Source organism: Canis lupus, chromosome 11, assembly GCF_048164855.1.
Source record: "Canis lupus baileyi chromosome 11, mCanLup2.hap1, whole genome shotgun sequence".
NCBI lineage: Eukaryota > Metazoa > Chordata > Mammalia > Carnivora > Canidae > Canis > Canis lupus.
In genome coordinates, this window is record NC_132848.1 from 63,710,463 (window position 1) to 63,736,215 (window position 25,753).

Consider the following 25,753-nt stretch of genomic DNA (forward strand, 5'->3'; position numbering starts at 1 on the left):
TAGTGAGAGATGAAGAGGGACACTATATCATACTTAAAGGATCTATCCAACAAGAGGACTTAACAATCCTCAATATATATGCCCCGAATGTGGGAGCTGCCAAATATATCAGTCAATTAATAACCAAAGTGAAGAAATACTTAGATAATAATACACTTATACTCGGTGACTTCAATCTAGCTCTTTATATACTCGATAGGTCTTCTAAGCACAACATCTCCAAAGAAACGAGAGCTTTAAATGATACAATGGACCAGATGGATTTCACAGATATCTACAGAACTTTACATCCAAACTCAACTGAATACACATTTTTCTCAAGTGCACATGGAACTTTCTCCAGAATAGACCACATACTGAGTCACAAATCAGGTTTGAACCGATACCAAAAGATTGGGATCGTCCCCTGCATATTCTCAGGCCATAATGCCTTGAAATTAGAACTAAATCACAACAAGAAGTTTGGAAGGACCTCAAACACGTGGAGGTTAAGGACCATCCTGCTAAAAGATGAAAGGGTCAACCAGGAAATTAAGGAAGAATTAAAAAGATTCATGGAAACTAATGAGAATGAAGATACAACCATTCAAAATCTTTGGGATGCAGCAAAAGCAGTCCTAAGGGGGAAATACATCGCAATACAAGCATCCATTCAAAAACTGGAAAGAACTCAAATACAAAAGCTAACCTTACACATAAAGGAGCTAGAGAAAAAACAGCAAATAGATCCTACACCCAGCAGAAGAAGAGAGTTAATAAAGATTCGAGCAGAACTCAACGAAATCGAGACTAGAAGAACTGTGGAACAGATCAACAGAACCAGGAGTTGGTTCTTTGAAAGAATTAATAAGATAGATAAACCATTAGCCAGCTTTATTAAAAAGAAGAGAGAGAAGACTCAAATTAATAAAATCATGAATGAGAAAGGAGAGATCACTACCAACACCAAGGAAATACAAACGATTTTAAAAACATATTATGAACAGCTATACGCCAATAAATTAGGCAATCTAGAAGAAATGGGTGCATTCCTGGAAAGCCACAAACTACCAAACCTGGAACAGAAAGAAATAGAAAACCTGAACAGGCCAATAACCAGGGAGGAAATTGAAGCAGTCATCAAAAACCTCCCAAGACACAAAAGTCCAGGGCCAGATGGCTTCCCAGGAGAATTCTATCAAACGTTTAAAGAAGAAACCATACCTATTCCACTAAAGCTGTTTCGAAAGATAGAAAGAGATGGAGTACTTCCCAATTCGTTCTATGAGGCCAGCATCACCTTAATTCCAAAACCAGACAAAGACCCCATCAAAAAGGAGAATTACAGACCAATATCCCTGATGAACATGGATGCAAAAATTCTCAACAGGATACTAGCCAATAGGATCCAACAATATATTAAGAAAATTATTCACCATGACCAAGTAGGATTTATCCCCAGGACACAAGGCTGGTTCAACACTCATAAAACAATCAATGTGATTCATCATATCAGCAAGAGAAAAATCAAGAACCATATGATCCTCTCATTAGATGCAGAGAAAGCATTTGACAAAATACAGCATCCATTCCTGATCAAAACTCTTCAGAGTGTAGGGATAGAGGGAACATTCCTCAACATCTTAAAAGCCATCTACAAAAAGCCCACAGCAAATATCATTCTCAATGGGGAAGCACTGGGAGCCTTTCCCCTAAGATCAGGAACAAGACAGGGATGTCCACTCTCACCACTGCTGTTCAACATAGTACTGGAAGTCCTAGCCTCAGCAATCAGACAACAGAAAGACATTAAAGGCATTCAGATTGGCAAAGAAGAAGTCAAACTCTCCCTCTTCGCCGATGACATGATACTTTACATAGAAAACCCAAAAGCTCCACCCCAAGATTGCTAGAACTCATACAGCAATTCGGTAGCGTGGCAGGATACAAAATCAATGCCCAGAAATCAGTGGCATTTCTATACACTAACAATGAGACTGAAGAAAGAGAAATTAAGGAGTCAATCCCATTTACAATTGCACCCAAAAGCATAAGATACCTAGGAATAAACTGAACCAAAGAGGTAAAGGATCTATACCCTAAAAACTATAGAACACTTCTGAAAGAAATTGAGGAAGACACAAGAGATGGAAAAATATTCCATGTTCATGGATTGGCAGAATTAATATTGTGAAAATGTCAATATTACCCAGGGCAATTTACACGTTTAATGCAATCCCTACCTACCTAATCCCAATCCCATGCAATACCATGGACTTTCTTCAGAGAGTTAAAACAAATTACTTTAAGATTTGTGTGGAATCAGAAAAGACCCCGAATAGCCAGGGGAATTTTAAAAAAGAAAACCATATCTGGGGGCATCACAATGCCAGATTTCAGGTTGTACTACAAAGCTGTGGTCATCAAGACAGTGTGGTACTGGCACAAAAACAGACACATAGATCAATGGAACAGAAGAGAGAATTCAGAAGTGGACCTTGAACTTTATGGTCAACTAATATTTGATAAAGGAGGAAAGACTATCCATTGGAAGAAAGTCTCTTCAATAAATGGTGCTGGGAAAATTGGACATCCACATGCAGAAGAATGAAACTAGACCACTCTCTTTCACCATACACAAAGATAAACTCAAAATGGATGAAAGATCTCAATGTGAGACAAGATTCCATCAAAATCCTAGAGGAGAACACAGGCAACACCCTTTTTGAACTCAGCCACAGTAACTTCTTGTAAGATACATCCACGAAGGCAAAAGAAACAAAAGCAAAAATGAACTCTTGGGACTTCATCAAGATAAGAAGCTTTTGCACAGCAAAGGATACAGTCAACAAAACTAAAAGACAACCTACAAAATGGGAGAAGATATTTGCAAATGACCTATCAGATAAAGGGCTAGTTTCCAAGATCTATAAAGAACTTCTTAAACTCAACACCAAATAAACAAACAATCCAATCATGAAATGGGCAAAAGACATGAAGAGAAATCTCACAGAGGAAGACATAGACATGGCCAACACGCACATGAGAAAATGCTCTGCATCACTTGCCATCAGGGAAATACAAATCAAAACCACAATGAGATACCACCTCACACCAGTGAGAATGGGGAAAATTAACAAGGCAGGAAACCACAAATGTTGGAGAGGATGCGGAGAAAAGGGAACCCTCATACACTGTTGGTGGGAATGTGAACTGGTGCAGCCACTCTGGAAAACTGTGTGGAGGTTCCTCAAAGAGTTAAAAATAGACCTGCCCTACGACCCAGCAATTGCACCGTTGGGGATTTACCCCAAAGATACAGATGCAATGAAATGCCGGGACACCTGCACCCCGATGTTTATAGCAGCAATGTCCGCAATAGCCAAACTGTGGAAGGAGCCTCGGTGTCCATCGAAAGATGAATGGATAAAGATGTGGTCTATGTATACAATGGAATATTACTCAGCCATTAGAAACGACAAATACCCACCATTTGCTTCAACGTGGATGGAACTGGAGGGTATTATGCTGAGTGAAGTAAGTCAATCAGAGAAGGACAAACATTATATGTTCTCATTCATTTGGGGAATATAAATAATAGTGAAAGGGAATATAAGGAAAGGAAGAAGAAATGTGTGGGAAATATCAGAAAGGGAGACAGAACATAAAGACTCCTAACTTTGGGAAACGAACTAGGGGTGGTGGAAGGGGAGGAGTGTGGGGGGGTGGGGGTGAATGCGTGACGGGCACTGAGGGGGACACTTGATGGGATGAGCACTGGGTGTTATTCTGTATGTTGGTAAATTGAACACCAATAAAAAAATTTATTAAATAAATAAATAAATAAATAAATAGAAAGAAACAACTAAATTGAGCAGAAATTGTAATTTCAATGTAAAAATTAAAATATAATTGGGCAGCTTTCTATAGGAATATTAATCTCTAAATTTAGAATAAAAACCATCCTTGAAATAAAACTCAGACATCACTTAGGATCTTCCCATAGGAGTAGCTTATTGTACCAATTAGTTCATTGGATTAGGGAACAACTCAAATGTCAATAAATGCCTTGAGCACCATTACAAATAAAAGAAATTAAAATCTGCAAAAAAAAATTCATGGAAACAAATGAAAATGAAAACACAACTGTTCAAAACCTTTGGGATGCAGCAAAGGCAGTCCTAAGAGGGAAGTATATAGCAATACAAGCCTTTCTCAAGAAAAAAGAAAGGTCTCACAACGTAACATTACACCTAAAGGAGCTTGAGGAAGAACAGCAAATAAAGACTAAACCCAGCAGGAGAAGAGAATTAATAAAGATTAGAGCAGAAATCAATTATATAGAAACCAAAAGAACAGTAGAACAGATCAACAAAACTAGGAGCTGGTTCTTTGAAAGAATTAATAAGATTGATAAACTCCTGGCGAAACCTATCAAAAAAGAAAAGGGAAAGGACACAAATAAATAAAATCATGAATGAAAGAGGAGAGATCACAACCAACACCAAAGAAATACAAGTAATTATAAGAACATATTATGAGCAACTATATACCAACAAATTAGGCAATCTGGAAGAAATGGATGCATTCCTAGAAACATATAAACTACCAAAACCGAAACAGGAAGAAATAGAAAACCTGAACAGACTCATAACCAGCAAGGAAATAGAAGCAATAATCAAAAATCTCTCAACAAACAAGAGTCCAGGGCCAAATGACTTCCCAGGAGAATTCTACCAAACATTTAAAGAATTAATACCTACTTGTCTGAAACTGTTTCAAAAAATAGAAATGGAAGGAAAACTTCTAAACTCTTTCTATAAGGCCAGCATTACCTTGATCCCAAGACCAGACAAAGACTCCACCAAAAAGGAGAAGTATCCCTGATAAACATGGATGCAAAAATTCACACTAAGATATTAGCCAATAGGATCTAGCTGTACATTAAAAAGATTACTCACCACAACCAAGTAGGATTTATTCCTGGGCTTTAAGGGTGGTTCAACATCCACAAATCAATCAACATGATATACTACATTAATAAAAGAAAGGACAAGAACCATATGATCCTCTCAATAGATGTAAAAAAAGCATATGACAAAGTATAATATCCTTTCTTAAATCTCTTCACAGTGTAGGGATAGAGGGAACATATTGCAAATCCATATACAAAAAGCCTACAGCAAATATCATTCTTAATGGAGAAAACTGAGAGCTTTTCCCCTAATGTCAGGAACATGACAGGATGTCCACTATCACCACTGCTGTTCAACATAGTTCCAGAAGTTCTAGTTCCAGCAATAAGACAACAACAAGAAATAAAAGGCATCTGAATGAGCACAGATGAAGTCAAACTCTCACTCATGGCAGATGACATGATACTCTATGTGGAAAATCCAAAAGACTCCACTCCAAAATTGTTAGAGCTCCTACAGGAACTCAGCAAAGTGACAGGATATAAAATCAGTGCACAGAAATCAGTTGCATTTCTGTACACTAACAATGAGACAGAAGAAAGAGAAATTAAGGAGTCAATCCCATTTACAATTGCACCCAAAACCATAAGATACCTAGGAATAAACCTAACCAAAGAGGTAAAGCATCTGTACTCTGAAAGCTTTAGAACTCATGAAAGAAATTGAGGGAGACACAAACTGAAAAATGTTTCATGCTCATGGATCAGAGGAACAAATACTGTTAAAATGTCTATGCTGCCTAGAGCAATCTATACACTCAATGCAATCGCTATCAAAATACCATCAACTTTTTTCACAAAGCTGGAATAAATAATCCTAAAATTTGTATGGAACCAGAAAAGACCCCCAAATAGCCAAAGGAATCTTGGAAAAGAAAACCAAAGCTGGCAGTATCACAATTTCAGACTTCTGTTATATTACAAAGCTGTAGTGATCAACACAGTATGGTACTGGCACAAAAACAGACACGAAGCTCAATGGAACAGAATAGAGAACCCAGAAATGGACCCTCAACATTATGATCAACTAATCTTCAACAAAGCAGGAAAGAATATCTAATGGAAAAAAGACATTCTCTTCAACAAATGATGTTGGGAAAATTGGACAGCCACATGCAGAAGAATGAAACTGGACCATTTTCTTACACCGTATACAAAAATAGACCCAAAATGGATAAAAGATCTAAATCGGAGACAGAAATCCATCAAAATCCTAGAGGAGAACACAGGGAGCAACCTCTGCGACCTCAGCTGCAGCAACTTCTTACTAGACATGTCTCCAAAGGCAAAGGAAACAAAGACAAAAACCAAACTATTGGGACCTCATCAATATAAAACTTTTGCACGACAAAGGAAACAGTTGACTTGACCAAAAGATAACCTACAGAATGGGAGAAGATATTTGCAAGTGTCTTATCAGATAACAGGCTAGTATCCAAAATCTAAAAAGAACTTATCAAACTTAATACCCAAAGAATAAACAAACCAATCAAGAAATGGGCAGAAGTCATGAATAGGCCTCCAAAGAAGACATATAAATGGCCAACAGACAATGAGAAAATGCTCAACATCACTCAGCATCAGGGAAATACAAATCAAAACCACAATGAAAACCACAATGAGAGACTATCTCACACTTGTCAAAAAAGCTAAAATTAACAAGTCAGGAAACGACAGATGTTGGCAAGGATGCAGAGAAAGGGGAACCCTCTTACATTGTTGCTGGGTGTGCAAGTTGGTGCAGACACTCTGGAAAACAGTAATGGATGTTCCTCAAAAAGTTGAAAATAGAACTACCCTACACCCCAGCAATTGCACTACTAAATATTTACCCCAAAGATGCAAATGTAGTGATCTGAAGGGGCACCCGCACTCCAATGTTTATAGTGGCAGTGTCCACAATAGCCGAACCATGGAAAGAGCCCAGATGTCCATCAACAGATGAATGAATAAAGAAGATGTAGTACATATATATAATATATATACATATATATACAATGAAATGCTACCCAGCCATAAAAATTATGAAATCTTGCCATTTGCAGCAATGTAGATAGAACTAGAGGGTAGTATGCTAAACAAAATAAGTCCATCAGAGAAAGACAATTATATGACCTCATGCTTATGTGGAATTAAGAAACAAAACAGAGGATCATAGGGGAAGTGAGGGAAAAAATAAAATGATGAAATCAGAGAGGGAGACAAACTAAGAGACTCTTAATTTGGAGGTTGCTGGAGGGGAGGAGTGGGGCAAGGGAGTAACTGGGTGATGGACATTAGGGGGACATTGGATGTAATATGCGTTGGGTGTTACACGACTGATGAATTACTGACCTCTACCTCTGAAACTAATGATACTCTATACATTAATTAATTGAATTTAAATTAAAAAATAATTCAAAAATAAAATCTTTTTAAAAGGAAACCAAAGAAGAATGATCACCACTATGCTAAAGCAAAGCTATCCTTGTCCCTTACTGCCAGGATTGACATATACTCCGTGGCACTGTGTATACAAATCTGCCTTACACTGTATTGGACCTGAGGGGCACTTCTTTGATATGAAGCCTCTTTGAGAGAGAATCATCAGGGCCTAGCTTGTTTGTGTACATGCCAGAAGCACACATTGAAGAAAACTTGCAGTGGAATGGAGTCTGCTGTCCTCAGTTCAGAAGACAAAATTAGGAGTTGGGAGCAGCAAGTACCGCAGCTAAAGAATTTGCTCCAAGATCTGAATTAATTTTCACCTTCCCAACAGATAAAGGCTACTTTGATTCTGTAGCTATGAAAAATGAGCATGGAAGCATCCTTTGTAAAATACTTTGGAAATGTCCCTGATTTATTTAAAATGCCAGACACGCGTGCAGCAACAAAATGCTATGACAAATCGTGACATAGACCCTAAAGAATTTTCACTGTCGCCTTTTCTGGAATCCAGAGCAGCAGCAGCAGCAGCAATTCCTGGTAGGACTGTCTTTTCCTGCACTGTAACCGACACTGGACGAGGAAACTATCTACCTGATGGATTCAGGAAATCAAAGTAATAAAACTGCCAGCAACAATGCAGCCAAGTGATTAAACGATGGCTGGTTGAAAATTTAAACACCCTTTTTACTCATTAATCTCCAACTGCTAAAGACAAACAAAAAGCAAAATTAACATGATTGTAAACTAAGCACTAGCGTCCTGCGGCTACCGTGTTAGCCTGCTGAGAAGGAATGGGCTGATCAAAGCTGGGGAGTCCGCAGAGAACCGTGGATAAGGGCTGCTTCGGGGGGCGCACAGCCAGATCCATTACCGCGCCCGGTTCAGGAACAGGTGAGTACCGTAATTGATCTTGCCTTCAATTTGGAGAGAAGCGGGAAACCTACCCTCTCTGTCCACCAAGCTTATATGTTAATCCCCTGAGCTCTGGGAAGAAGTTTTTAAATTGGCATAAAGACTTTTTCTGTGCCCTTCGGAACGTGTAGAGGAGAAAGAGTTGGGAGGGGCTGCTGAGGTCCCTAACTTCAGGCAGTTAAGCCGCCTCTCCGGAAAGCTGTTGATTGCCACCTTGCTTGGCATGACGCATCTAAGCTCACAGAGCAAAGGCTCCTCCAATGAAGCTAGAAGGGTTTTTGTTTTGTTTTGTTTTGTTTTGTTTTGTTGTTGTTGTTTGTTTTTATTTTATTTTTTGTTGCTGTTGTTTAACACAAGAAAATACTTGGAGACACAGGGGTCCTCACCCGGCAAACATAAACCATGAAAATCCAGATACTTGGAATTGGAGTTGCTTTCTGGAGCAAACTCATCTAATTAATGGACTCATGAATTGCTTAAAGCATATCCAGAACTTCACATATTATTCTAGATACAGAAACATGAATAGGCACCCGCCTGGTCCTTTCTTTGCACCAAATTCATATTTTTTAAAAAAACTGATAAATTGTACAAACAAAATATCTGCATTGGCAATAGAAATTTCACATCAGAAACATTGAGGACTGACACTAAAACTCAGTGCTGAATGAATGGGGTAGCAAAACAAAGTCAAACCACAGAAAGCAATCTTTTCTTCTACAAGGAGGCAACAAATTGTGTGTGGAAGCAGAAGATGCTAGAAGGTGTCCTCTGACACCTCTAAGATGGTGCCTCTGTGATAGAAGGCTGAAAGCAAAGCAGTTTGAGAAGCCTGTTAGAAAGGGTAATGATAAAAAAAAAAAAGGGGGGGTAATGATTGGATTTCCCTCCCTCTGAGACACCTCAGTGATGGGCCGAGGCCCCAAGAGGGCACCAATTGGCCACTCAAGCATAAGACCTTTTTTTTTTTTAAAGATTTTATTTATTTATTCATGGGAGACACAGAGAAAGGCAGAGACAGAGGGGGAGGCAGACTCCTCACAGGGAGCCCAATGTGGGACTCGATCCCAGGACCGGGATCACACCCTGGGCCAAAGACAGATGCTCAACCACTGAGCCACCAGGCGTCCCTCAAGCATAAGACCTTAAAGAATAAGGTCCTTTTTCTGGAAAACCTGCACACAGTGGTAGAGATGTGACTTCACTTGGACTACCTCCCCCATTCCACTCTTTTTCCCCCCACCCATGCACAATTCTATAACAAAATATTACTACATTTCTGAAATGTCATTACTGCCAGCTTCTTTCCCGCTTTAATTTATCAGGATCTGGTGCCCTACTATTAAAAAAGTTGATTGGGACGTGTCTTAATGTGGTCTGCTATAACAAGACTATACACTGGGTGGCTTAAAATTCAGAAATTTATTTCTCACAATTCTGGAAGCTGGAAAGTCCAAGGTCAAGGTGCTGGAAGATTTGGTATCTGTTCAAAACCCTCTTCCTGGTTTAGAGATGGATGTCTTCTCATTACATCATCATATGGCAGGGACCAAAGACAGAAGCAAGTACTCTTCTGCATCTTCTTATAAGGGCACTAATCTAATCATGAAGACTCTGCTCTCATGATCTAATTACCTCCTGAAGGCTCCATCTCCAGATACCATCACATTGGGAATTAGAGTGTCAATTTATGAACTGGGAGGGCAGGATGGGAGTGGAATCAAACATGCAGTCTGTAACAGGACCCGTATCAATTTCTGACACCTGCCAACTCCTATTTGTTTCAAATCAACTGAACAGAACTGGATATGAATTCATTGAGAGCATATTCAACCACATACTTTATTTTATTATTGTGTTGTTGTTGTTCAAAGTGGATAGGGAGTCCCTGCATGGTCACTGCCTATCAAGCAACAAAACTTAGGGTGAATTCCATATGGTCATTAAGCTTCAGTTACGGAACAGGCCTTAAGGGGGGAGATTGCAAGCCAAGAGTCAGAAAAAGAAGATGGCAGAGTCTAAGATCTTCCAAACATCCCAGAAAGAGGGATGCTATGACTAGGTGCTGTGTGTGTTCCAGTGGAGGAACATGTACACCAAGATGATATCTTCTCAGAGTAAACTCGTGAGAAAGCAGCCTTATCAGAATGTGGACAAAGAAATTATTTAGAGCCAGGGTGACTGAGGTTAGGTGACAGCTGCCCAACACCTGGGATCTCAGGGGCCCTTAAAAAGTTTCATCCCCTTTTGCAAGGGGTAGAAAGCCCTCCTTGGAAGCTAGGTGTGGACCAGCTGCTCCTGCTGGTAGAAGGACAGACCCTGGTCCCTTCTTGCACATTACGTGGGCAACCTCAGCATCAGCCTCCAAGGTCATTTTGAGATGATTCTGCCTGCTAATGACCCATATGAACAATACTCTGCTATAACAATCTGCCAGATAAAGGCAATTCTTTTGAGTGGGACCCCTCGGTGGCTCAGCAGTTGACCTTCTGCCTTTGGCTCAGGGCATGATTCCAGTCTGGAGATTGAGTCCCACATCGGGCTTCCTGCAAGGAGCCTACTTCTCCCTCTGCCTATGTCTCTGCCTCTCTCTCTCTTTCATGAATAAATAAATAAAATCCTTTAAAAAAAGGAAATTCTTTTGAGTTAATAAAGTTGTTCAGAGATGAAAAGTTTCCAACAGAATAGTTACATAACATTCAGACACATCAGAATTTTAAGTTAGAGGGAGAAGGCAAAGTGGAGATTGTCTACCAATTGGGACAAAAAGATGAAGAGATGATGAGATGACAAAAGACAAAGGAGAATAATATTAGAAATCAATTTCTTCAAAAAATATTAAATACTTATGTTAAGTTCCGAAGATGAGCTGGTGAGCAAGACAGATATGCCCTACTTGTTCTATATATGTTTAAAATGATAACTTTTAAAGATGGGTTTTTTGGGGGGCACCTGGGTAGCTCAGTCGGTTAAGCTGATCAGCTCAGGTTCCCAGGGTTCTTGGATTGATCCCAGGGTCCTTGGATTGAGCCCTACATCCAGCTCACTGCTCCGAGGGAAGCTGCTTCTTCCTCTGGCCCTCCCCCTGCTCATGCTCTGGAGACAGCATGTCCATATGATACTCTCTCAAATAAATAAAATCTTTAAAAATAAAATAAAGATTCCCCCCCCCCCGAATTACTTGCATGGACATTTTAACATTCTCCCAAGTTGCAATTCTGTTTACCTGAACAAACAAACAAAAAAAGAGCTGATTGGTGGATGGAACAGAAGCAGTTTTTAAAGAAAAAAAAAGGACTTAATCTAATCTTTTATAAAGTACTCAGAAATTTTTTTTTAATGTTTATTATGTTCTAGACACATTCTAGGGAAAAGACTGTCATACAAAGGCCTATTTGGACAGAATTTTTAAACTTCAAAAATAAGAATTTTACAAGTGTTTAAGACTCATCAGGTAACAATGAAGCACCATCTACCAAACTTTGAAGGACATGTTTTCAAATATGCCAGAACAAGGAAAATGTACCTCCTTTCTGAATAAGCTATTTCAAGACTCATTCTAGACCAAGAGACAATCAGGAGGAAAAACTCAAACAGAGGGAGGTTGCAGCTGAAAAAGACAGGCAGTAAGCCCTGAGAACATTTCATCTGTAGGGGTGAGTCTTGATCATTGGTGTAAATACCGTTATACCCCAAGGAAAATGGACAAAACATATGAATCCATTGAGTGAGAAATATAAAGGGCTGGTGAAATACCACTTATCAAGGATATGTCAGTTAAAACTGCAAAGAAACAAAGAAACAACACTTTCCAACTTATCATATTGATTTAAAAAAATTTTAGGGGATCCCTGAGTGGCTCAGTGGTTTGGCGCCTGCCTTCGGCCTGGGGCGTGATCCTGGAGTCCTGGGATGGAGTCCCGGAATCAAGTCTCACATCTGGCTTCCTGCATGGAGCCTGCTTTTCCCTCTGCCTGTGTCTCTGCCTCTCTCTCTCTCTCTCTCCCATGTCTCTTATGAATAAATAAATGAAATCTTCAAAAAAAATTTAATACTAGCAGAGGAACCAGCTTGACAGAGAAACCCACTGGCCAAAGTTGGAACAATTTTAGCATTAAAAGAACCATGATTGTAATTGAAGCATGCTAACTATATTAGAAAAATGAGTCCATATGATACTCAAAAAAATAAGAGGAATGAAATAAGCGAGCAAATAAATGAGAACTTCTTTTAAAGTGGTCATTATATCAAGTTCTTAACTCTGAAAGGGAAAGGAATATTTTTCCTTTGCTGTAGGAATCGTATTGCAGAATAATCTAATAGTCTCAATGAAGAAAAGCTTTTCTTTCCAGAAAAATGCCAGCTATAAATGTAGACAGAATAGGAAAAAAAATCACAATTTGCAACACCTAAGGAAATAATTGAACCAAGAATATCAACAGATGCTGAAACCATTAAGTGAAAGGTTGATAGACAGCTAGATATCCACCTAGTGCCAAAGTTATCACCCCACAGATTACTAATTAGTTCCAAGATGACTGCCAATATATAAACCCAGTGATCAATCTTAATAGCACCAGTGATGGGATAACCAGAGCTTCATAATGTGATTTACAGCCTAATGCCATTTTACCTAAATCTAATCAAACCTTTAGATCCATCTTCCAAGAGGTAGCTCTCGTTAATCCTCCCTGAATCCCCTGGCCCCACCTATATTTCAGTGATCTCTGTACCTGTTTGTCCTCCTCCACTAGACTGTGAACTCCGAAGGGGAGGAATTAAGCATCTCTAGTGCCTGACACACAGTAGGTGCTTTTAGTTCTACCACAGAAAAATATCACTTATATTTGACTGTTTCCTCACTAAACTCTAAACTTCATCAAGGTTAAAGAATACATCTGGTTTTATGCACCATTAAGCCACTGATGCCTAACACTGCTTGGTTTCCAACAAATATTTTTGAATGAATGAATAATTTTATAAGTAATCGCCTCTATTTCCTATGACTCTGAGTCACATTCCGAGGAAAAGTAGCTTCTCCTTTTCCTTGGAATGATTTAGCGTATTAAGCTATTTCTTGGATTTTTCCTCCTATTGCAAACTGCTAAGCGATTCTCCTTTCAACCCCCTACCCCAACTGCCCGAATGTCATAAACCAGGGGGAGGTAGAGATGCAGTGAACAGATTAGCCTCCACTTTGCAAGCCTGCTTTTCCCTGAGATAATTGTAAAGTCACACGTTCCTCGGTGTGACCCTCTGACGACCAAACCTCCTCCACGAGCGGATTGATTACGTATGATGATGACTAATTAAAAGATGTAGGATAACGGCAGAGTTCAACTAGTATTTGCAAGGCAAGGCAGCGATCTTTTTAAAAATACAGCCTTTCATCAGCGAAACTAGGAAAATATGTTCCAAATTATCTTCCAAGTGGTTTGCCCGCATCGACAGTCCCACGGACAAAGAAGGGGACAGAACTCTCCTTCCGAGCGGCTTTTGCAGCCAGGGGCCTGCGCCCCGCCCCCCTGTGGGCGGGGCCACCGAAGCCTCCCGGGACCCCACGGAGGAGGGGGCGGGGCCGGGGGCGGGGCCAGGCCTCCGGGGGGCGGGGCCACGGCGGGCGAGGGGCAGGCTGGGAAGCGGCGCCATATTGGCGTCGGCCGCGCTGTATTGTCATAAATAGAGCCGGTTTTGTGGTGTTTTCACTACTCGGTTGGATGCCTCGGCCGTAGTAAGTGAGAAAGTGAGCGAGCAGCGAGCTACAAGCGACCCGGAGGGAAGTCGGCAGGAGGAGAAGGGAAGAGCAAGAACTTGACTCCAGAGGGAAAGATACTGGCCGGTGAGGGGGAGACGCAGGAAGCGATGAAAGAGATGTCTGCGTAAGTGGTGGTGGGGGGCGGCGGTTGGGGGAGAGGCGGAGAGGGGTGGGCTGGGGTGGTGGGCCCGGGACCCGGTGTCCGTTCCCTGCCCCTGGCGCCCTGGTCGGCAAGGGCACCTCCCCTGCACCCGGCGGCTCACCTGGACACCCCTGCACCCGGGCTCGGGGACTCCCGAGCCCCCCTCTCCCCCCGGCCTGTCCCGCCTCCGAGGGCTCCCCGCCCCCCCACACACCCCCAGACAAGGGAGCGGCGGCAGAGGCGCGAGTGTCCGTGGGGAGAAATTGTCGGTCACTCCTCTGCCCCCAGCACTGTCTGAGCCCGTCTCCTCTCCTGTCTGCATTGGCGCAAATACCATCCCCCTGCCTCCCTCCCCCTCCTCCCTCCCGACCGGCTGTCTCCTGGTCTTCAGGAGTGAATGACCTATCCCAACCCATGCTTTTTTTTTTTTTTTCTTTCTTTCTTTCTTTCTTCTTCTTCTTCTTTTTTTTTTTTTAAATAAAGGCAATGATGTTTCCGCCCTCCCCCACCTACCCCACCGTATACATCCACCGTTCCGCATGTACCTCCTGCTCACACTTTGATAAGTCAGGAAGGGTGTCGGTGCTTGGCAAGATGTTGTTGTAGCTCCTAACGTTTTGGAAATAATTTTAAACAGGAAAACGCAGAGAATAAGCCAAAGCATCATGTGTGTACTCTCCATCCATCTCTCCCAAAGCATAGAAGAATTTCGTGTTTTTGTTTTTGTTTTGTTTTGTTTTGTTTTGGTGGAGGGGGGCGCACGCGTGTGTGCGTGTGTGTGTACACACATACATATCTTTATTTAAAAGAAATCATGCATTACAGATAATGTCTGAAGGATTCTCCTACCTCCTTGTTCTGTTCGCCCCCCTCCCCCAGACTTCCTCACAATCTTGAATTTGATGTTTAAGGCTGCGTGGTTTGTTTTTTTTTTTTAAATGCTATTACAACATCTGTAAGTGTCCATACATAATAACTGGCATTGTTTTACCTGTTTTTAAGCTTTGTGTGACTAGTGTCCTACTTGTAATTTTGCAACTTCTTTAGTGCAACATAGTATCTTTGAACTTTGTCCATATTAATATTTTCAAGTCCCATTAATTCATATTAACTCCTGTATTCCAGCGTAGGGAATACACCCTAGTTTAGTCCTTTTCCAGTCAGTGACTCTTTGAGGTTATTTCCTGAGTGTCTAATGTGACCCTGTGGTAGTGAACAGTCTTGTACATGTTTCCTTGTAGGGTGTTTAGTTATAAGTGAAATTGATGAGTTGAAGGGAATGTGGAATTCTTTTGCGTACTTTTTTTTTTCCCCCTCCTCCCTCTCCAGATGAGGGAGATTCAGAACCGTAGATTGGAATTTTAGTGCTAGTAGGGACCTTAATAGCCAATTTTTCAGCATATAGATAAGAAATGAGGACCCAAGATGACAGTGTCAGAACAGAGGTATTTGTTGAAGGGAGAATGGAGTGGTGGAAAGATCTTGGGTATTGGAGTTCAGATTCTGGCTCTTCCTATCTCTTGGATCTCGGGTCTTACCTGTAAAATGGCACTTACTCAGTATCTACCTCTTAGGGTTATTGTTGAAATTAATTGAATGATCATGTATGTTCAGCCTGTCCCATCCGTTTACCATATACATTTAAACACACTTAGACAATACCAAAATACCTCTCTAGCTCTCTTAGAGGTAAAAAGCTAAATCTTTAAAAAGAAGTTATTTGAAATAACTAATTGAAATTATGTTTGTTCCACAGAAAAATTAATACCAGAAAGAAATTAAAGTCGCTGGTATTGGTGTTTCTCTTTTGTTTCTTTGAATTATTTCAGATGATATATAGGCTATTTTATCTTTCATTTGATGCTCCCTATCTACCTAATGAAATCTTTAGCTAAAGAGCATGCCTTCCTATAAGAACTTAGTAGTGATAAATCAGTGTTTTGACCAATTAAAATTCAAAAACAATCACTACTGTATTTTTGTGTTATTGTTTACAAGGCTAATTTATTCATTTAAAAAACTGTTCTTTTATATTTTGAGATTACATTCTTACTGTTAATGGGCCTTAGAATCGAATGATGAAGATAGATGGGAGGGTTAGTTGGTTATTGTATATATTTATTTTTACTTTACTTTGTTAGCAGAATAAAGTTTTACCCACCCATATTGGTCCCAAAATTTCTTTTGAAATTATTGAAATCCAAACTGAGGAATTCAGTTGTACTTTATTCAAGACTATAATTTCCTGATAGCTAGGATAGCTTTTGGAGGTTGGGTTGTATTCTGTCTATAAAAGTGTAAAGAATTCGATAATTATTTAGTGTAAAAATGGTCTGATTACTAATCTAAATGAAGAGAACAATTAACTAGAGTCACAAAATTTAGGACCGTAAAATTCACATTTTTAACAAAGGATGTTACTGTCGGTTCCTCAAGGGCAAATCTAGTTGTGATTTCTTTTTAAAAGCCAGGATATCTCACAAGGACCTTTTAATGGGATGTTTTTGTTTCTTTCCTGAGGGGGGAAGAAACATTGTTCTTAGAGATTTCTTTCAAGTGGCTGACTGCTTTTCAAAGAATGAATATAGATGGTACTTGACTTAAGTTCACAGGGTGTAGTGGAGGTGGCCCTGGCCCAGCTCCCATTCAGGGTTTTTGCATTTGAGCTAAGTGGTGCTGGCACAGTTGTCCTGGTGCCAACACATGCTGCTTTTGGCTTGAAAAGACATCCTAACCAAGAAAGCTGGAGGCAGTATGAATAGCCGTTCATCAAAATAAACACAAAATACCCCATTTCCCCCTTAAAAATAAAGTGCCTGTCCAAACTGTTAGTACTAAGTAAACTTTTAAGGTAGTTAATAATAGTGAGTGGATTGAGAGATTCAGTGTATCACTATGATATTATACTTTAATTTTTTTCTTTTTCATTTTTCTTGAACAGAAACACCATGCTGGACAGCCAGCGTCAACAAAAGCATTATGGAATCACTTCTCCAATTAGTTTGGCATGTCCTAAAGAAATTGATCATATTTATACACAGAAATTAATTGATGCCATGAAACCATTTGGAGTGTTTGAAGATGAGGAAGAATTGAACCACAGGTATGCCATTTAAAATTGCAATATATTTTGCAGTATATTATTTAATCATTAATTCTGCAAATATATATCAAGTACCTATCATGACCCTGCGTAGGGATACAAAAATTACAAAATGAAGAGAAATTTTGGCCCTGCTAGAACTTACATTTTAGGTGGAACTTCGGGAAAGAGACTAACAATTAGCCAAATAAGTGAAATAAAGACAATGTTACAGATGAGAGATGCTGCTGAAAAAAATGAAGCTAGAAGTGGAGGTTGTCAGGAAGGCCTTATTGACATTTGAGGGAAAATTTGAAAGTGAGAGAGGGAACTATGTAGATATTTGAGGGAAGAACATTCTAGGCAGAAGGTTTGAGGTGGGAATGTATATTTAATAAGGAATACATAGTAAGGTAACCTGGTGTCCAAAGCAGAGTGAGTAGTAAGCAGGTGAATATAGGCTTATAGAATGTGAGGTGGGAAATTGCTTGGAGAGCTAGGTCACTTAGGACCTTCTAAGTCAATATAAGTTTTGGCCTTCCAAGTGAAATTGGAAGCCATAAGGTTTTCGAGCAGAAGATTGAGCTGGTTTACTGATGTTTTAACACAGTCACTTTGGTTGCTATATTGAGAATAGTCTAAAGAGGGATCTAGGGCACAAGTTAGGAAACTGGTTAAGAGGCTGTTCTGTAAGAACCCAGGGAGGAAAGGATGGTGGGTTAAACTAAGGGGGGTGATAGTGGAGGTGATAAGAAGTAGTAGAATTCTTGATACATTTTAAAAGGTAGGGTTGTTTAATGACTGGAATGTGTATGAGAGAGAGAGGTTAAGGATGATGCCAAGGTTTTGGATCTTAGCACCTCAAAACCCAGAAAAGGCTGAGGGAGAATCAAGTTTGGACATCTCAGGAATTCCATTTTTCACATGTTATTTTTGAGATGTCTAAACTCTACTTCTCTCTTTTGTTTTTTCCCCTTCAATGTGGATTTGGATATGCTATTGGTCGAAAGTTTGGTTTAATATCAAATTGCTGTTATTAAGTAATGTTTCATATAAATTAACCAATATTTAATTTACCCATTTTAATTATCCAACGATCTATGACTGTCAATGAGAGAATGCTAACCTCTATCACCATGTTGAATTGATTTTTATTCCATAGTAAGGCAAAGAAAGTTGACAGTTCATTTAGGCTCCATAGACTTATTGAAGGTAATTTTGATTTTTTATTAGGTTTTTTAAATTTTGAGAATAGCTCAAAGACCAAAATACTATCATCACATTTATCATTTCTTTGGAAGTCTTAGGGACTTAAGAGTGCCAAAGACACGTGCCATGTATCAACAGATGTGACAGCATTAGCTCAGGTATAAATGTGCTTTTACTCTGGCATCAACTTAAAGGTTCTGCTTATATGGGTTTTTTGTTGTTGTTGTTTTTGGTTTAAAAGATTTTATTTATTTATTCATGAGAGACACACAGAAGCAGAGACATCGGCAGAGGGAGAAGCAGGCTCCCTGCAGGGAGCCGGATGTGGGACTCGCTCCCGGGACTCCAGATCACACCCCGAACTGAAGGCAGACACACTCAACCACTGAGCCACCCAGGCGTCCCTGCCTATATGTTTAACTACTTTTTTTAATACTGTTTTGAGGTTTTCTCGGTTTTAATCTAAAGCATGTTATTTTTTATTATAGGCTTGTTGTTCTTGGCAAATTGAACAATTTAGTAAAAGAATGGATTTCTGATGTCAGTGAGAGTAAGGTAAGACTCTACATTGAATTCAGTTTCATTGTGTCCTGATCATTAGTACTGGTAATAACTTGGAGGAATTGAGAATAATCTGAAATAAGCTTTTTGAGATATTGGTGATGAATTGATCTAGACAGTTGAGTCCCTAAATAATGATAATGAAATAAATGAGAATTTACAGCAGCATCTAGCTACAATTCTACATAGATTTCCTGTTTGAATTACACATAGTGGACCAAAATTTAAATATCAAGGGATTTTACTTTAAAAGCCAGATTTCAGACATCTTGTGAAATATCAGATCAGGCAACGTTGGGCCTGCTTTCTTATTTTGAATGTAATTGAATTTTCTTTCATTTGAGAATCATCACTGAATATTATCTTATTGGCTGTACTAAACTGAAGTGGGGTATGTGTATCTGGATGATACTATTGGCCCCTTCACTGAGTGGCCCAAAGTATTGTATTTTAAGTTTTTGTTTGGTTTTTATAATTTTTATAGTTTTCCCATCTTTTCCTTAACAACGGTCAGTTGAAAGTTACTATCTCACAGCAGTCAGTGTGTCTCTTTGTAAACTCTTTCTGCTCCTTAATCTGCCTGGATTTAGAAATTAGATAAACACCTGTTAGAATTCTTTCTTTTGCAAGTTTTAGTATTTCTTTCTGTACCTAAGGTACATGTTTAATATTGGGTCTTTTAAACAATGGACTCAGAATAAAGTCATGAGGGACTCTGCTAAATCTGCAGTCATCGAGTTTAAATAAGTGGTTTTTATGTTGTTTACTTTTGCTGCCAAACAGCTATGTGACTCATTTCTGAGCTCTCAGTAGGGTTATCTGTAGTTGAGATTTTCAGATAAGTTGAATTCTGAGCTTAGTCATGCATAACAACAACAAAAAAAAATCATGTTTGTTTTTCTGCTACTTAGTGATCAGCTCTGTGAGAAAAAGACCTGTCTTGGTCACCTGCATAATCTCAGGACAGAGCTCAGGCATTAAATAAATGTTAAAAGAATCTGTTGTCCCTCTCTAATCAACCCATAATTGTTACAGGTGTGCAAACCAAATACTCAATTTGCTAGAATTATTTTAAAATCTTAGTAACAAGCTTTATGACTTAGTATATATGGTCTTTATGTCAACTATCTTGGTTGTGCCAGGGTCTTTGTTTCCATCTCTATTCTAGAATGCATTTGAGATAAATTGAATGTTGTTATTCATGAAAGAGGCTATATTAATTTGTTGAGAGATGTACTAATTTTCTTCACGGTTTCTTTGCATTTATTCTGTTTGAAGGACAAAAGGTGGTTTGTTTGGTTTGTTTTTATTAAATTGCTTTTTCTGCCATTTTACTCACGTCAGTACTTTAATCTGTGAAAAGCAATCACTGGCTTACATTTAATTTCTAGACATAAAAATTAAGGATTTGCCATAATTTGGCTTTATTTTTTTAAACAAAATGAATAAAATATCTAATTATAAAAAATTTTTTAATTGGCTTTGACATCTTCTGTGTGGATAAAGTGTCTTTTTTTTTCATTTTCTTCAATTATCCCTTTTATTTATGCATATTTTAGTTTGGAAAATATCAGAAGGATTTGAGTTAGATCAAAGATCATGTGATTGGGATCCCTGGGTGGCGCAGCGGTTTAGCACCTGCCTTTGGCCTGGGGCGCGATCCTGGAGACCCGGGATCGAATCCCAAGTCGGGCTCCCCGTGCATGGAGCCTGCTTCTCCCTCTGCCTGTGTCTCTGCCTCTCTCTCTCTCTCTATCATAAATAAATAAAAAATTTTAAAAAAAGATCATGTGATTATTCCACACAATTGGGATATTTAAGCTATAAACCATCTAGAACCCAAACATCATTTTAGTTAAATACTGTGATTTGTGATGAAAATATTTTACTTTGATTCATTGTATCACTTTCTCATAATCATTTAAGAATCTTGCTTTTCAAAGTAGGAAAGTAAACTCATAAAGTAGGAAGGTAAGCTAAAAGGTCCTATCTTTCATTTGGATTCATATTAATCAGTATATTTACTGACTTGTTTGTAGCTCTAAAATTATGTATGGTGGTCTTAAACATTAACACCCATTAAATAGAAGAAGTAATATAATATGCTGTTACACAGATAATTTCCAGTTGATCAAAGGATATTATTCTTTGAAACTTGCACTGGCCATTATAAAAAAAAATAAGAGAAATAGTGGACAAAGCTCTCATTTTCAAGGAATTTAAATATAGTTAAAGAGACGGGACATATATTCAGGGAAAAAAGATAAATAAATGTAGTATAAAAGAGGTTAAAGATAATAGCAGTGGAATACAGAGGGAAAAGACCTTGTTATGGAAGGGGGGATCATCGGAGAAGGCTTAATAAAAAAGGTGGAACTTGAACTTTGAAAAAATAGGTGATACCCAGAGAGCCATACTTATGGACAAGCATATGAGGTACCCAGAGAGCCATACTTATGGACAGGCATATGAGATACCCAGAGAGCCATACTTATGGACAGGCATATGAGGCAGGGAGAATGGCAAGTGCAGTGGAAAGGAGATTGGATTATGTAATGTGTTGGCAGTTGGAGCTTCAAAAGGGAAAATCAGGAGACAAGGCAAAAAAGATCCATAAGAGCATATTGTGGAGATTCCCAGGATCCAAGAATCCTTACCTCAGTAGTCAGAAAAGAATGCATTAGCAAGTTTTGAGTAAAAGAGTTATATAATAGAGTAAGAATATCAAGTGAATTTTGTACAACAAGAACTAGAAAAAAAAAATAGACTAAGGTCAAGAAGGTAGCTTAAGATTCTATTAAAGCCTAGAATTAAAGGGTATAGTAGTTGAATAGAAAGGAGGTGACATATGAAGGATATAAACTAAGAATTAGTAAGCCAAGAAGAATAATAACTGTAGGTATAGGCATTAAGGAAAATGAGGAACAGAAAGAGAGAAATCAGAAGGGATACCTGGTTTATCATAGGAAGAATATTTTGTTTCAGGCATGGGTAATGAAGTGGATCAGAATGTCTGAATGAAAATACCTGATGGGAAGTTAGAACTGGCTCCAGAGAAAGGCGGAGGAGTAGCCTTATACTTCTGGTACAGTCTAAAAAAAATCATTAAAGATGTTAGATTACCTCTTATAAAAAGGTCATATCAAGAATGAACACTTTCTTGCAGAATGGATACAGTGCTAGAATCAAGAAATTAAGCATATTTGTTACAAAAACTAAAGGGAAAATGCAATGAGTTAAGTATATGATACTATAAAGAACTGAAAGTGCATTAGTTTGGTAGTTAAGAGTTCCTTAGTGACTTCAGAATGATGGAGCCAAAGATAGGCATTTGAAAGGGGACAAGCAGGATCAAGTGATAAAAAATGTTTCTCTTAAGAGAGAGATGTGTCCTTGTATAGTAGGCATGAATTTGTTTTGTCTTCCTCCTGAATACTTTTCAATACTTCAAACTGCAGCCCAAAGAGCTCTGAAGTACTTTCAGAAATCTCAATTTCCCAAAGTTGACAAAAATGGTATAAATCAGTAGTATTTGGGCAATTTTTATGCTGAATAATTTGAACAAATGAATGCCATTTGTTTAATTTGATTTCATTTAATTTAATTTAATTTTAGAATCTCCCACCTTCTGTTGTGGCTACTGTTGGTGGTAAAATTTTCACATTTGGCTCCTATCGGCTTGGAGTACACACCAAAGGTAACTGCTTTTCTGTGTTGTACAAGCTCTTATTTGTTAATTATAATTAGTAGAAGTACAGGAGAAAAAATACCCATATTATTATATCACTATTCAGAGCTAATCATTGTTAACATTTACCTACATGTTTGTATATACTTTAAGAAAAATATAATGCATACTTAATGTACTCTTCTTAATTAGAAGTAATTTGATTTGCAGGAGCTGACATTGATGCACTTTGTGTAGCTCCAAGACATGTGGAGAGATCTGATTTTTTTCAGTCTTTTTTTGAAAAATTGAAACATCAAGATGGCATTAGAAACTTAAGAGTAAGTATCCTCTGGTATTTAATATTTTTAAATCATTAACAAAAGCTAGGGCTTATGATTATTGAAATATTTAAGAACTTGCTATATCTTATTAAAATAACAGATGGTTAAGAACATGGGCTTTATACAGACCTGAGTTTGAATCTAGAATCTACCACATATTAACTCTTAGATTTTTAGTTATCTATTATTGTCTTTGAGCCTGGTTTCCTCAAAGCCGTAAGGTGGAGATATAGTGATAATTTTTTATAAGGTTTTTCTGAGGATCAGTGATATAATTGACTATATTATCTGATAAGTGGTTGATGCATATCAAATGATGGCTGTTATTATACTGTCCTTAGTCCCAGAAATAGGATAGTGAACAAGACATAGTTTATGGGAGGGAGGGATTAGGGGAACTAAACAGACAGATAGCTTTAATACCGTCTGAAGTGCAAGGATAGGCTGAAGTTGAAAGTATCTGCATTATTTGGGTATCTGGGAATGGAGAAAGAGATTCAGAATTTGTTAGGTTGGAGGATTAAGGAAAGCTCAGAAATACATCCTTTCTACTAAATCCAAATTATATTTATTGTATATTTTAGATTAATCATGAGCTCTGATTATATTTTAATTTGCAATACTAGTGCTCTTTATAATCAGTTTTCAATTTAATCTCAACAAATAGTAGGTACCCAGATGGTAGTAGTTCTGCCTGTCAGTTTCTGATGAATATAAGTACTATCATGACATTTTCTGTATCTTAAATAACACAATCACAGAGTAGAAGTACTTACTTGGAATGTGAGACCAACAATATTTTCACCTTTTAGCAAAAGTATTCACATTATTGGCAGAAGGGCTAGAGAAAAGGATTATACCGTTAAAGGATTACTTTTGTGTCCTAATTATTGTCTTCTTTTGTAGGCTGTAGAAGATGCCTTTGTACCTGTTATAAAATTTGAATTTGATGGAATTGAAGTAAGTGTTAAATATTTTTCTGACTTTGCAACTGATATTTAATACATAAGGCTTTTTTCAGTTTTGTTTTTTTTTTTTTTTTTTAATCAGACGGACAAAGACATATTTTAAAGAACCAAATTTTTTTTTTTTAATTCCTCACCTTTCTCCTATATCTATTGACTTCTCATTGTGGAAAATGGACCAGCTTCCATCCCTACCCCCATGATTTTTATATACACTCTTCATTCCTATAATCTAAAATAATTGTGTTATTATTATGTTGATTGGAGCAATATTCAGTGTTTATTTTATAAGTGATGTTCAAAACTGAGCACAAAGTGTACTAGATTATCGTTCTTTGTGGCATTTGGTTTCTTGGGAGTTGTTTTGCATTTGTCTGCTTGGTTTTTAAACTTAACACTAATTCAAAGTCAGTCTCTGTAGATTCAGCTGTCTGAATCTTCTCTAAATAGATTTAGATTTCTCAGGTGTTCTGTCATTATCATCTTAAAAAAACATCTGAGTCTTCTCACCTGTTCAATTCCATACTGCCGTACCGGTTGTTCTCCATGAATGATATACAGCTGGCATCCTGGCATCTTTCTTTATCATCCTGGGATTTCCTTTTGCTTCTCTCTAGAGTTCTCTTTTTTTATGACTTACTGTCATTTTAGTGGCCCTTATCCACTAGCTTCCTGAGAAAGAGAACATATTTTTGAGATCCTCCATGTTTAAAAATGTCTTTATTTTGTTCTCACACCAAACTACTAGTTTGGCTGAGTATAGAGTTCTAGGTAGGAAATAATAGATTTCAGAATTTTGAAGGCCTTACTTCATTGTCTTCTACTTTCCATGCTGTGTTGAAAAGTGTGTTGCCATTTTGATTGCTCATTCTTTGTGACCTGTTGTGTCTCTTTGGACAGTTAATATGATTTTTTTTTTCCTGGGCTTCATAGTTGTAAGATTCATGGTAATGTACGTTGGTATATATCTTTCAATCAAATATGCTAGGCAGTCAGTAAGTAGTCCTCCTCTACTTTGGAAGTTCCTGTCCTTCCGTTCTTGGAAATTGTATTGAATTCTACTGGATTTCCTGCCTTGATTTTTTTTTTTCCTCCTGTATATTGGACTGCCACATCTTTATGTTCTGCTTTTTGAGGTTTTCTCATCTTCCAAGCTTCCTATTGTTTTCCATTTCTGCTGTCATATTTTTAATTTGTAAGAATAACTTTTTTATTTTCTAAGTGTTCCTTTCTATTTACATATGTATTTATTTATAGCCTCCTATCCTTTCCTGGATACAATATTTTTTATCTCTATTTTCTTAAATCGGCTGAGTCTGTTACCACTTATCCATCTGCTTCCATAGCTTTTGCTGTTGTCTCCTTTTATTCCCTTTGTCCTCATGGGTTATGCCTTTAAAAACAAAATTAAATAAAAAACAAAATAAAATTTTGCTGGTATCTTATTGGGGTTTCAAGAGGGAGTGAATGTAAATGTGTGTTGGATCTGCCATCATTATCTAGAAATTCTTTCATAAGAGTTTGATTTTTTTTTTAATGCTTGGCATATATGCTAAAATTAAAATGCTTTCCCTTGATTTGCAAATTTAATTACCCTCACAAAACTTTGTGGTGATTTTCCAATGTGAAATTGCCTACATAGGCTTTTTGAAGTTTTGGTAGAACTTCCCAAACTAATAATTAGAACTTTTGTACTTTTGAGGTTGGGGGAGTGGGGAGGGGGAGAATGGACCAG

General features: G+C 38.2%; 1 protein-coding gene across 1 annotated transcript in view; it reads left to right on the plus strand.

The window, feature by feature from the left end:
• The first annotated feature begins 13,873 nt into the window (after positions 1–13,873).
• The window catches only part of PAPOLG (poly(A) polymerase gamma), a 29,265-nt gene continuing 17,385 nt past the window's right edge, over positions 13,874–25,753 (plus strand). The window contains exons 1-6 of the mRNA XM_072768471.1: positions 13,874–14,172; positions 17,132–17,293; positions 18,970–19,036; positions 22,658–22,739; positions 22,941–23,050; positions 23,960–24,013. Coding sequence (XP_072624572.1) covers positions 14,156–14,172; positions 17,132–17,293; positions 18,970–19,036; positions 22,658–22,739; positions 22,941–23,050; positions 23,960–24,013 — 492 coding nt within the window. The 5' untranslated portion in view covers positions 13,874–14,155. The remainder of the gene's footprint in view (positions 14,173–17,131; positions 17,294–18,969; positions 19,037–22,657; positions 22,740–22,940; positions 23,051–23,959; positions 24,014–25,753) is intronic.